The following is a 14,472-nucleotide window of genomic DNA, read 5'->3' as shown; positions in this document are numbered from 1 at the left end:
ATGAAACAAATTAACTTGCTTAAATACCCTTCCTTCTCTTAATTAAAATAAGTTAATTGACAAAAATTAACCCATTGAACCAATTGAAATAATTAAATCATTAAATGAAATGAAAAACCTTTTTTAAAAGTATGCAAATCATGATATAAATACAAATTAAAGAATACATGTTGAAAAAGAATATTTATGAAAAAAATCCATGATGAAAAATAAATGGATAAAAAAAAAAGTGCAGAAAAGTACACACTAGACTTGTGCATTGCTATGTCTTAGGAGAGCAGGAATATTATCCCAAGCAGTGTGAAAATATGAATAACGCTGTGATCCTTAAAACGTTTTTAGATATTAAATATAAGTAAACATTATATAGATATAAATATTGTTTAAAATATTTTAAACAGTAAATTTCAAACCTATATAAAAGAGCTGCATAAAATAATATATATTTACTTTTATAGTGTATTCATTTGTATAAATCTAATAATGTAAAATAATGTGAAAAAATGATAACATGTAATTAGAAGTTATGTACCTACCATAACATTCCATGTTAGTTGTCTTCTTCTCGCCTTCTTTCTTGCTGGATGGGTTCGGAGCCGAACCTCGGCTCCGACTCGGCCACTCTAAAAGCTCGAGAGCTAGTTCCACCAGCTCGAGGCTCCCCTATATCCCACAATGCTAGGCGGTAACTCCTCAGATCTCATTTGAAAGCTAAGCCCAGCAAGTAAATTCCATAAAAGGAACAAAAGAAAACTCCTCTAGGTCTGTCCTGGCTAGGGGGAAGGAGGGTGGGGCCTTAAGAAAGAAGGCGAGAAGAAGACAACTAACATGGAACGTTATGGTAGGTACATAACTTCTAAATGTTAAGTTGTCTATCTCGCCTTCATTCTTGCTGGATGGGACCGCATCCCTAGCACCTTGTCCCAGGTGGCCTATCGGAACAGACTCTTGAGTACAGTGGAACCAAAGTTGGCTCGGTCTCTAGAGGCCAAGTCCAACTTATAATGAGAAATGAAGGTATGGGGAGAAGCCCAAGTAGCTGCAGAACAAATCGAATCAATAGGCAGCCTATCTTGGAAAGCTATAGAAGTGGCTAAAGCTCTAGTTGAATGAGCCCTGGGTTTGGATGGCAAATGTTGATGTCTGATCTCATACACAAGGGTAATCAACGAAGTAAGCCATCTAGAGAGAGAGATACTTTAGAAACTGGAAGGCCCATTCTACCTTCTGCATAAGAAACAAACAGTTAATCAGACTTCCTGAATTGTTTGGTCCTGTCTAAATAGTACCTAAGTTAGTGATGAACATCTAAACAGTGTAACTTTTGTTCTGACCTATTAGAATAATTAGGGAAGAAGACAGGAAGCTCAATGGTTTGATTCAAATTTGCCAGTGAAGCTACCTTGGGCAAAAAGGACGGGTTAGTATGTAAGGACACCCTATCCTTATGAAACACAAGATAAGGTGGTCGACTACACAGAGCATAGAGTTCAGAGACTCTTCTAGCTGAAGTGATAGCTACTAAAAAGAGTGTTTTCCAAGATAGTAACTTTATTGAACATGAAGCCGCAGGTTCAAAGGGGGGGGGGGAGAATTAAGGACGCCAGAACCAAGTTGAGATCCCATTGAGGAGGAGGATCCCTGATTTGTGGTTTGAGGAGAAAAACTCCCTTTAAAAAGGCTTTGCAGAGTTTGTGAGACATAATGGAGGACTCTGAGACTCCAACATGAAAGTTCGATATTGCTGCCAATTGAACTCTGATGGTAGACGGAGACTAACCTGAGTGGAAAAGTTCGGCTAGGAAGTGTAGAACTGATTGAATGGAAGCAGTGAAAGGATCTATATTCTTTGACTGTGCCCAATAGGAAAAATGTTTCCACTTGTTATGATAAATCTTCCGAGTGGAAGATTTATGAGAGGCTATCAAAATATCTCTAACTGAGCGAGATATCAGAGGAAGCCTGGCTAGAGTTGGAATTGGAGGAACCACGCTGTGAGGTTCAGAGAAGGAAGGGAATGGTGCAACTGACCCGACTGATGGGTCAAGAGGTCTGGAACTGGGTCCAGATGCCATGGTTGCTCCAACAGATAACGGTGGAGAAACGGGAACCAAACTTGTCGAGGCCAGTAAGGGGCAATAAGGATCATGGAAGCTTTCTGAGTGATGGCTTTCTGTATTAGCTGAGATATCAGTGGGAAGGGAGGAAAAGCATATAGAAGTCCCCGGGGCCAATCGTGTACTAGAGCGTCTCTGCTGGGGTGGCCTGGTTGGGGAAAGAGGGTGAAAAAATCGTTGCACTTGCTGTTTTGGGGAGTAGCGAAAAGGTCGCAGCAAGGCCAGCCCCACTTTCGAAAAACTTTCTCCAACACTGAAATCTTCAGAGACCACTCATGAGGCATGAGAATAGCTCTGCTCAATTTGTCTGCAATCACATTGGACTTCCTGGGAATGTGCATTGCTAACAGAAACCGCTGAGAAGAAATCGCCCATTGCCACAGTCTGAGTGCCTCTCGACATAGGGGGTAAGATCTGGTTCCGCCTTGTTTGTTGATGTACCACACTACAGACATGTTATCTGTCTGAATTGCTATAGTTCCTTTGGGAAGAGAGTCTTGTAAGGCTTGCAACGCTAGAAGCACTGCTCTCATCTCTAGGACATTTATGTGCAAGTGGCACTTGAAAGGTTGCCACATGCCTTGGGCCATCCTGCCCTGGTAATGCCCCCCCCACCCGATCAGGGAGGCGTCCGTTGTCACTGTAGCAACCGGAGGGGAAGGGACAAAAGGTCTCCCTAGGTGGAGCTGGGGAGATGTGATCCACCAAGAGAGATGATTCTTGCACAATTGAGTTATCCGAATAGGATGGGACATTGGAAGTCGTTGGAAAGACCATTGTGTGAAGAACATCCATTGTAAAATTCTCATATGAAAGTGAGCTAATGGTAGAAGAGGGATGGCCGCCGCCATGATGCCTAAGACTTTCAGGATCAATCTGGCTTTGACTTTGTTGCTCTGCAAGACAAGAGAGACCTGTCTGTGTATGTCTGCTATTCTCTGCTCTGTGAGTCTGGCTGACATGTTGACTGTGTCTAGATTTGTGCCTATAAAGGTAATAACACGACAAGGCGACAAGACAGACTTTTCAAAATTTATTGAAATGCCTAGTGCCTGACATGTGTGAAAGGTGTAGTTTCTGGCGAGAAGCAAAAGATGCTTGGTGGGGGCTGTAAGGAGCCAGTCGTCTAAATAAGGAAACACCTGGAATCCTTGGTCATCTCAGATGAGAGGCTACCACTGCCATACATTTGGTAAACACTCAGGGGGCTGTAGTAAGACCAAAGAGCAGGGCTCTGAATTGGAAATGACTGGTTCCCAGCCTGAAGCGGAGGAATCTCCTGGAGCGTCGACTCATTCTGATGTGATAGTACGCGTCCGGGAGATCTATCGAGCACATCCAGTTGTCCCACCCCAAAAGGGGTAGAATGGACTGCAGCGTGACCATCCGGAACTTTGTTTTCTTGACAAACTTGTTCAAGTTGCTGAGATCCAAAATGGGTCTCCAGTCCCCTGTTTTCTTTGGAACCAAAAAGAATTTGGAGTAGATTCCGGATCCTGTTTGGTCTGCTGGAACTGGTTGAATGGCTCTTTTTGCAAGCAGCTTTGAAATTTCTAATGCTGCTTGCTCCCTTTGACTGGGTGGAATGTCTGGAAGGGATTTTTTGGATTGCTCCGGAATGAAAAGGAATGGGATTCTGTAGCCTTCGGAAATGATAGACTGTACCCACTTGTCTTGAGTTAGGGATAGCCAGGCTTCTGGGTACAGCGATAATCTTCCCCCGACTGCCTCCAAAGGTGGACAGTCGGGCAACACCTCAGGGATGCTGAAAAGGCTTGTCAGAAAAGGATTCTCGACTGCCCTGATTCTGTGGGCCCCCTCTGCCTCTAGGACGGCATCTACCATTATTGTTCCCCCCTCTGCCTCTAGAGGGAAATCGACTCTGTGCGTCAGGCAAATCTCCCTGAGATTGTTTGCGGAACCACATCTTTCCCCCTTTCTGGCCTTTGGGGTAAGGCCTAGAAGGAGTAGAAAAACGGACTCCGATGGCAGAGAGAGTTTTGCCATCAGTCTCGCACCTAGTCAGGGTTTCCTTCACTTGAGGACCAAAGAGGGATGATCCATCAAAGGGGGAATTAGTGAAGGATGCCTTGAAAGGGTCCGCAAAGTTACATAGCCGCATCCAGGTGTGCCGACGCAAGGCTACACCTGTGCCTGCCGCTCTACTTGCTCCATCCACCGCATATGAAAGGAGGCGCATGGAGGAGTTAGTTATAGAATTAAGGGTTGCCAGCTGAGAGTTCATTCTATCCTGAAAACCCGCAGCTGTTGGGTCCTTTAACATTTCACTTGCTTCCTTGAGCAAATCCCTCTGAAGATGAGTGAAATGACACAGGTAATTCAGCGGCCGCATAGTAAAGGTCGCTGATGAGAACATCCGCTTCCCGTACCTGTCCATCGACCTAGACTCCTTGTTAGGAGGATGAACAGGCACTGAAGGATCAGCTAACTCCTTCTTGGTGGCCGCAGCCACCACCATAGCATCAACAGAGACACCTTTGGTTAAAACTTCTTTGTCCTTGGGGGCAGTGATGAATTTTGCTGGTCTCCTGGGGGTGGGTTCCACTGAATCAGGAGCCGCCCAGGCCTTCTTTGCCACCACTTGCATAAGGGGGTCAAAGGGAGGGGACACCCAGGAGGTGGAAGGGCGAGAGCTGAACGCCTCAAGATACACTGATTCATCCTCTGAAGGGTTGAGGGCTGGCCAATTCCCCCTCTGTTTTAAGATTTCGAGGATGTCTGCAAAGGAGACATCTTCAGAGGGGGAACGAGGGGAACCTTCAGAATCCTCTAAATCAGTGTCAGAGGTGACAGACTCAGGGGAGTCAATGTGCTTCCTCTTGCACTGCCTCTTCCTAGGGGGCTCTCCTACCGGGTCAGGAGAGGCCTCAGAAGAGGAGGAGATCCCCACTGGGGAAACTTGAGGAGCTGGCTGTCTATGGTCGGGGATGAGAGAGTGAGCAGAAATCACCAGAGGCACCATGGAGGGAGGGGCAGAAGGAGCCAACTGTGGAGTTGAACCTGGTTCTAACACGCTCCTCATGACCTCGAAGGCACCCCTGTCAGGCAGAGCCGGAGGTCTCCGCTCCAAAAAGCTGAAAACCTCCCCCGGCACCGACAGTGATGGCTCCGAGGCCGATGTCGGAGCCGAACTCACCAGCGCCGAAGCACCGAGAGGGAGAGTGGGGTAGGACAAGGGTCCGATGCCACTCGCCCCCTCGGAGCTGACGAGGGAAGTCCAGCGCCGAGATTCCTCCAAGGAAGACATCGGAGCAGACAACAGCACTGAAGACAAAGGTATCGGTTCCGACACCACCACAGTCTCGGGTCCGAGCTGCCCCGGCTCCGAACTCAAAAGAGTCAGAGGAGGAACATTTTGAGTAATGGGAATAGTTCTCGACTGTTGAGTCGGACTTTGAAGCATCTGGGCTAGTGCCTCGGACTTAAGAAGTCGACTCACTACTCTCTGAAGGTCATGATCCGATAGTCTGGAAGACCTAGAGGAGTAAGATCTATGGCTCCATTCAGACAGCAAAGGTGATGCTGGAGCCGAATGAACGGAGCCAATAGATGGAGCTCGGGACCTTTTCCTAGATGTCGGTTCCGACAACTTGATCGGAGCCGACTCAGTTATGTCTTCCTCGGCTCCGGCCGGAGCCGAGGAAATAGTAGGGGCATGTGTTCGAGATTCATCGGGTCCGGCCGAGCCGATGTTCAACAGCCCACGACCCCCAGAAGACGGCTCAGAGACCGGAGCCGAAGATCTGGAAGGCTTAGAGGGTTTCCCCGAGGATTGAGTCGAGGGACCCTCAGGCTTCAATAAGCCCCTTAATATAAGTTTATTTTTTCACTCCTGCAGGACTCTAGGGCTGAAGCCATGGCAAACAGCACATGAGTCCTGCAGGTGCAAAGGCCCCAGGCAGTAAACACAAGAAGTGTGACCGTCTGTCAGAGACATCTTCTGACAGCACGAGTCACACTTCTTGAAGCCTGAGACCTTCGATTCTTTGGACATGACCAAGAAAAGTCCAAGTGTAACCACAAACACACACACACACACACACACACACACACACACACACTGATTACACTTGTAAATTTAAAAAATAGTAATTAACTTAGAAATTAAATCCCTACAAAAACACAGTCACTCCAACTACTAAGGAAGGGAGGGACTGGGCCTAAAGCCCAAGGGAATAAAATTAGGAAATTTAGGAGAAAAACTGGGGAAACTTGACTTTAAAAGGGAGTAAACTATTTAACTTTTAAAACTATGTGGAAAAACTAACTTAAAGGGGTCTATCTAGTGATACAACTAAATATTTCAACTAACCTGACAAGCCGGTTGAAAAAGCACCTCGATCGCTGTAGTGGCAAACGAGATCTGAGGAGTTACCCCCTAGCATTGTGGGATATAGGGGAGCCTCGAGCCAGTGGAACTAGCTCTCGAGCTTTTAGAGTGGCCGAGTCGGAGCCGAGGATCGGCTCCGAACCCATCCAGCAAGAATGAAGGCGAGATAGACAACTTAACATTAAACAACTAAAGAGTTTGAACGAACTGACTTCACATTATTTTCCATTAACAGGCTTTTTTCAAGTTAATACACTACAAAAGTAGGTGAAAAAACAAATGGATGATGCTTCAGTCCCAGCAGGTAAAATTGAAACGAGCCAAGCAGTATAACAAATTCAAGTAGTCCCAATAGCAAATTAAATAAAATTAGGCAAACATCACAAATCATCTCTCAGGTGAAAACAGTTTATTAAGCACCAAAACGAGCTTTTCATCGGAACACACTCCAACTTCCTCAGAACAAAGAGTAAACAGTGTCTCACCATTAGCCGTTAACTTATATACAAAAACAATTTCAAATTACTTAATCAGTAATTACCAATTAGTTTCAGGGGCGGCTTGTGCTATCGGACTGCCGGACTGCAGCCTTCCCACCTAGAAAAATCAAAAGAAAAAAAAAATCTGTGAAACAAAAAATCAAGTCCTGACTCCTCTGCACATGTGCAGACACATTGGGGACCTCAGACTGCCTTTATCAGCAGTCCGAATGCAGACAAAAAGGTACCCAGCAGTCTGTGCTGTGAGATACCCAGGAATCTGTGTGGTGATGACCGCACAGAACAGAGGAGCTCCGGACTGCTTCCCTTGCAGGCAGGGCCAATGAGGGGTGAGCTGAGAGCACTTGCGGGGATTTAGCTGCGCGGGCTTTGTGAGTGGATTATACTGCAGTGCTGAACAAATGGTCGCTAGCTGGATGGGCTGCGTACACATGGAGTATGTTCGTGAAACAGGTAGGTGAAGGCTTTGTACATGAAACGGGTAGTGTGTGTGTGTGTGTGTGTGTGTGTGTGTGTGTGTGTGTGTGTGTGTGTGTGTGTGTGTGTGTGCGTGTGTGCGTGTGTGTGTGTGTGTGTGTGTGTGTGTGTGTGTGTGTGTGTGTGTGTGTGTGTGCGCAGTTAGATTAGTTATCACAAAAAGAATCTGACATATTATGCCATAACCAGTCCGTGCTGATGCTTCCATTCTTTCTATGTGCCTTGAAGCTGTTACTGCTCTTGTTCCTTCAGTACCTCAGGTTGTTTCATTCTGTCTTCTTTGATCTATAGTGTCTCATCTCCAGCTTTAGGTGATGAATTCAAGCCCAAAATGTTGCTCATCTCTATTCCGGATATCTTGGGTTGCTTTGCTGTATGATCTGTACTTGCAGCTACTGTCGTGCTGTTTCCAGGTGCAGGGGACTAAACTTTGACTGTGCATAAGATGGCCAGTTACTCACCCTTACTGAAATCAGAATGTGGAATCCTTTTAATCTGTACTCTTCAACCAGATGTGCCATTGGAACTTTGAAATGCACTTCAGAGTTCGTGTTGTCCATTTTCTAACTACTGTGAATAAAAAATAAAATAACTAATATGTATGTGTGTACTGAATTTATGTTACCCTGTGGCTGCAAAGATGCACACATTTTTGGGGACAAAACTGTTTTCACTGTTTCTGGATGTTACACAGAGGCAGTTTATCAAAGCTTTAGCATACGCTTTGCTTTGTTGCTTCATTACTCCATAATCCACACTGAAAAAGCTGACACAGGAATCCTGGTTAACATATTTTTGCAAATTACAAGTTTAGCTAGTAATAAAACACAATTACAAACAGAAAGGAAAAAGTAGTTGTAGCCCTGGTCACTGTTTCCATATGGTTAGTGTGACTTCAAAAACTAACAGATTTTTGTATGCCTTTTAACCCAAGCTCCTGGAACACACAGAGGATGAAGTTATGCACCTCCTCGTAGTCAACAGTGTGTGTGTGTGTGTGTGTGTGTGTGTGTGTGTGTGTGTGTGTGTGTGTGTGTGTGTGTGTGTGTGTGTGTGTGAAATGCCCCAGTTGCTACATGGTGGTGGGTAGAGAATAAGACTTGAATGCTGTGCCTTGAGCCCAAGTGGCAAGAGCCTGAATTCCCTACCCACCACCATTTGTAAAATGTTTGCAGATTTTTGCCTCATATTTGTTCTGTTCTGTTCCTCATAAAATCTGTGTTTTTTGTATTTTTGTTTCTTAATGCAGCCAGTAGTGCAGTGGTGCAGTGGTAGCTCTGTTGCCTGACAGCTACAGGTTGTATGGTTTGATTCTTGGCTGGGGTGCCTTCTGTGTGGAGTCTGTGGGTTTGCTCTGGTGTCCTCAATGGATATTTGTCCCTATTTTTGAACTGTATTTCCCAATTATTGGCTTCATCCAGGTTTTTTCTGCCAAGGTTGACAGCTATGGTGATAACTGAACTCACTGAATATGTTTGGGGCCTGTATTCCCCCATTATTGGCTTTGTTCAGGTGTTTTGTGCTAAGATGTTGACAGCTATGGTGAGAACTGAATTCACTAAATGGTAGCCATTTAGGTTTCAGTCTTCCTTTCTTTCGTAAAACAGATGATTTGGCAAAGTGGTATTTTATTTATTTTTATTTATTTTTTTATTTTACATTTGTTGACCGGGCTAGTCTAGCTGGATATATGCCCATTTTCAGTAGAGGCCCAGGGAGAAAATCTCCACAGCAGCTGGATACAACTAATATACATGAGTAACTATAGACATAAGGGTATACTAATCAACAATTGGTTATACATAGTAACAAAAACCCCCTACAAGTTAGGCTTATTTACATTACATAACAAAGGAAACAGCATTGAGGGAAGGACATATAACTAAGTACATAGAATAATAGGTGCAAGACAAAATAGACACTTTTGACAACAGAGTTTAAAGCAGAAAACTTAGTAAATAAGAAAGGTTAGTTGTGAGAAAAAGAGTTTCAGCCAGGATTAATGCATGGACACAGCCATTGTAAATTAAGGAAGGTTTTTAGATGCTTTTTGAACAGAGAAGTAGATGAAAGGGATATAAGATTACTTGGAAGTTTATTCCAAAGGATTCCAATAGTGTTAGTAAATAGAGAATCACCTGATTTGTTATTGGATTTTAGGTTTGTAGCTAGTAATTTATTGGCTGAGCATAGGCTACTTAGATTTTTATAGGGGTTGATCAAGCTAGAGAGAATGGGAGTATTAGTAGGGCGATGGAAGATTTTGTGAGAGATTGTTAGTTGTTGAAAAAGAAGCTGGCTTTGCAGCTCCAACCATCCTAGTTTACTTAGATTTTGACAATGGTGAGTAGGGAATGAGGACCCAGTGGTAAATCTGGCAATGTTATTGTAAGAAGTGGCCAGCTTATTTTGATTATTTTTAGATAGATTTGTAAAAATTGGGGATGCATAGAGAAGCATGGAAATTAGGTGAGCTTGGGCAATAGTAGTCCTGGCTATAATTGTTAGGAATGGTTTTAGCCTATAGAGGAATCCCAATTTTCTATTCACTGATTTGATATTTGAGTTTATGTGTGAGTCAAAGTTGAGGTTATGTTCAATGGTATGTTGCTCTGACTGTTTCGCACAGAGTCCTGGGTTCAATACTTGACAGTGAAATTATGGTGGTAACACAGCATTTTATTCCAATAACTTTCCAACATTATACAAGCAATGTTTAAAACGTGTCCCTGTTTTGTGGTCCCCCCCCCCCAAATTTTGGATGTTTCTTGTTTCTTGTGCTGCAAAGTTTAGAGATGCAGCTGAGTGTCAAGTAGATGTTATAAGAAGCTGAGAGCTGCAGGGGAACAAACGTTTAGTGCTGCTTATGCCAAGTCTGCTAGCATTGTTAATAGCACAATAGGTAGTGTACTTATTTTTGATGCAGATGGCTGTGGGTTATACTCCCAAAGTAGGTAAATTCATTGCTGATACTGTATTGTAAAGGGAGTGGATGCTGCAGTTCTTTCTGGTGAAGATACCTAGTAACTATGAACCTGTTATCAGTTTGCCATCCGTTCCCTATTGCAATACTACTAGCTTATCATTTTTTTTTTTTTAATGCAACTTAGGCAATTTATTCCTCAAGGACAACAGGCACTTTATTTGTAGATGAAACAATGAAATATAAAGTCATTTGCTAGCAACAACCTCTTCATTGGTTACAGATTTCTTTAATGTGGAATTATTTACATGACTTTTACTTCTTCAGAGATTGTGCATATTTACTGATATTCGTGGACTGTAGAAGTTTGAGTAGACTTTTATGATAGAAATGTTCTGAAGTGGGCAATTTTGTCATTATTGGTGCATGCATTTTGTTTCATTGCTTACTGGAAAAATGTTCTAAACAAATTTAAAACACCCTCTAACAACTGCACTGTATTGTACAAGGAATATAATTTAATACAGTCAGGAAGGTGTATCAAAGACCACATGTATGTTTTATGTGCAAGGGGCCTATGATTTGAAAACAGCCCAAAGTTAATCTTTATCTGCCACTGGCAAAATGTATTTTCTTTGAATGTGGGTTTCAATGCTGTTTCAATGAATGTGAGTTTCAAGGGCAGAGAAGTTTTAATGGTCAGTCTGTTTTCATTGTGAGACTGCATTGCTTTATTTAGCAGATGTCTTAGTGTTTGTGCTGTAAATGCAAAACAAAACTTTCAAATGAAGTCCAAATCATCGTAGAAGTAAAGCAGTATGCACATTAGTGTTTATGGTAAATGGGGTGAAATAGCCAAGTAATGGTTCATTGGAATGGCTGCAGGGGGGAGGCTCCATTTGATCATGATTTTGTCAGGGGAAAGGGCAGTAAACTCAAAGACAACCCCAGCTGAACTATACCTCTCAACTGTCCAAATTTTCACAGAATTAATAGATTTTTACTTCTTATTTTTGGTTTGTTCCTCATAAAATGTGTGGTTTTCTGGCAAATAATTTAGGAATTAAGTCACTAAATAATGACAGACACTGTGTTTCAGACTTTATAACCTTCAAAAAAATGCATGCTAAAGCAAGACCTGTTATTCTGTCAATTGTCTCAGTTTATACAACAATTTATAGTACTGTTTATATGTTCCCCCAGTATATTTGACCTTGTCCAGATTTCCTGCATTAACAGGTTGAGAGGTACATGCAAATAAATTGCTTTATAGAATTAGGCATATCCAAACCTCTCAAATGTCCCCGATTTTGGCTCAAAATGTTGCTCTTCCCCTAATAATCCCGCTGCAAAATGGCAATTTTGGAAGAAACTTGGAGGGCTTACAATTAAGAAATAACTGGAATAATCAGAGTTATAGATTACTTTTATTTCAGAAATGCATGTAGATTCTTTTTTTTTGTCAGCTGCTCAAGTTAGCAGTACTAATATTAAAAAAGTGTCCCTTTTTTGACAGGCTCCCAGCTGTATTGTGTGGCTATTTTATATTTTTGCATCACATTTTTGGTCCATTTTCATAAAATTGTGTTTTTTTGGCAAATTAGTGGCAAATCATTAAATACTGAAGTTAGAAAATAATGACAGACATTTGAGTTTCAGATTTCATACCTTTCAGAAAATTCATACTAATGCAAGACCTACTATTCTATTATCTTTCTAAGTTTATAAGAGCAATATTTAAAAATTGTCCTTATTTTTGGGTCTTTGTCCCACTTCTATGTATGGCTCTGTCCATATTTCTTGTTCTGAGGTTGAGAAGTATGACAAATATGTTAGGGCCATCACAGTCAGCCAGAGACATTTCAAATTGTGACATACTTATTGCACCCCACTCCCCCATGTAGTGGCTCTGGATGTGTCCAAGCAAGGCAAGGAGCAATTATGCAGTGTAAATGTGCAGAGTATCCCCCATCCAAGGTAGACACAAGTGCTACTTTTATTCTGTCCTTGATTTTGCAGAATTTTCTAGTTTCTGTCATATTTTTAAACTGTTGATTTATGCTTATTATTACCAGAAAGTGCCTGTTGCTCTGTGTTTAAGTAGAAATGCTTTAATGACCATCAGGTAAGCTTGTCTGAGATTGTAAGATGCAAGTAGGCTTTAATAAGCATACTGTTAAAGAATTGCCAACACTGAAAGCCTTTCTGCTGTTGCCATGCAGAGAATACTTACATAACTAGATAATGTATAAGCCTTGGGTATTGGAATGCATGACAATATTTGTAATAAAGGACAGGATTACATTATTTTAAGAAGCTCATTACATTTGTTGGACACTTGCAGTCATCTTTGCAGGCTTTACCTGTAAACCAAACAGAATGATAATCTATCATGTGTGGTCCATTACCTGTACAGTAATCCTTTAAGAAATGTATCTTGAGCTTGTTTCTTGTTTGCTTTTCATTTTTACTTTGATCATGTTTTCCCCATGAAACAAGTAGATAGTTGTCAGGCAGCAGGTCTTTTTTGGATAAGAAACATTTTTACAAGTGGGGGTATCACAGAGATTACTACTTTCAGCATGTTACTTGGTACTTTAATACAGCTGAATATAAATTATAATTAGAAGTGCAGTGCAAAGAGAAGGGGTTTGAGTTGAGTGCTGCTTGTTTTTCTTATACTTGATTTTGACTGGCATTCCAGTAATGTATTTAAAAAGTAATTTATTTTTTCATATCTCACAACCTTTTTGTTTCCATCTAGATATTAAGTAAGCTGTCATGCAGCCAATGCATTGAAATATTTTTTTTCTTCTCCACTTCAGTTTGTCTTGATTGGACTTTCATAATGATGGTTTGGCACCCAGGGCAGCGTATTTAATTAAAGTTACAGTTTTTGTGGTTTTGACATAGCTCCTCCCCTTTCTGGTTGGCTACACCCCTTCCCATTGACCCCACTCATTCAGCTATCTCCTGCAGCCCCCCTTTGATTTGAATTCACCAGCCGCCACTGATTAGTTTTCAGTTAAATGCTGACACACTCCTCATTTAAAAAAAACAGGATGTTTTAACCGAAAAAACACCTGACTAGTTGACAAAAACACTGGGCCCCTTATAGGACGAACAGTTATTATTATTATATTATTATTATTTTTTGATCAATGAGACCTTTACAGTGTTATTTGAGTTTACTATTTGGTCATTACGGGGTTATCCGAGTGGTGCCTACAGAACTAATTGCCATTGATTACCAGGTGATTATGTGTTTGTATAATGTCCTATGTGCATACTGGTTTGTTGTGCTTCTCACAATGACCGAGTATTCTCTGATTTTATATTGTGTCGGGATAGAATTTAACTTCGGCGTACAGTTATGTTGGTATGACCGAAGTATGTTATCTCAGGCAGCAGTTCATATCATAGCATTTTATATTTTACATTTCATTATTTTTTTATCGCTGTCAACTAGTCAGGTGTTTTTTCTGTTAAAACTTCCTGTTTTTTTTAAAATGAGGAGTGTGTCAGCATTTAACTGAAAACTAATTGGTAATTACTGATTAAGTAATTTCAAATTGTTTTTGTATATAAGTTAACGGCTAATGGTGAGACACTGTTTACTGTTTGTTCTGAGGAAGTTGGAGCATGTTCCGATGAAAAGCTCGTTTTTGGTGCTTAATAAACTGTTTTAACCTGAGAGACGATTTGTGAGGTTTGCCTGATTTTATTTAATTTGCTACTGGGACTACTTGAATTTGTTATACTGCTTGGCTCGTTTCAATTTTACCTGCTGGGACTGGAGCATCATCCATTTGTTTTTTCACCAGTTTTTCTTGGTTTGTCAAGTTTGTCATTCATGTGTGTCAGTTATGGAAGATGCTGAGGTGCCTATATCGAGTACATGTACCGAAACAGAATTTGGTAACCTTACCCAGTTAATTGAATTATTAACCCAGAAAGTCAATCATCTTTCCAGTCAATTGGATGATGTTCTGGGTTCGCAACAACAGCAGGGACATGAGTCTCCTACCGTTACTATAGAAGTTTCTCCAAGGGGGCAAGCATGAGGTGGCCCCCCCTAGTGTCTCGAAGCCTACCTCAGTGCAT

General features: G+C 41.9%; 1 protein-coding gene across 1 annotated transcript in view; it reads right to left on the bottom strand.

The window, feature by feature from the left end:
- Nucleotides 1-14,472, bottom strand: part of LOC122797037 (histamine H3 receptor-like) — a 475,949-nt gene that overhangs the window by 385,087 nt on the left and 76,390 nt on the right. Inside the window, 1 exon segment of the mRNA XM_044065811.1 lies at nucleotides 7,010-7,065. Coding sequence (XP_043921746.1) covers nucleotides 7,010-7,065 — 56 coding nt within the window.

The sequence above is a fragment of the Protopterus annectens genome, chromosome 3.part0, assembly GCF_019279795.1.
Source record: "Protopterus annectens isolate FY-2018-M chromosome 3.part0, PAN1.0, whole genome shotgun sequence".
Classification (NCBI taxonomy): domain Eukaryota; kingdom Metazoa; phylum Chordata; order Ceratodontiformes; family Protopteridae; genus Protopterus; species Protopterus annectens.
The sequence above is the reverse complement of the archived record's forward strand: the minus strand, read 5'-3'. Positions and strand labels throughout refer to the sequence as shown.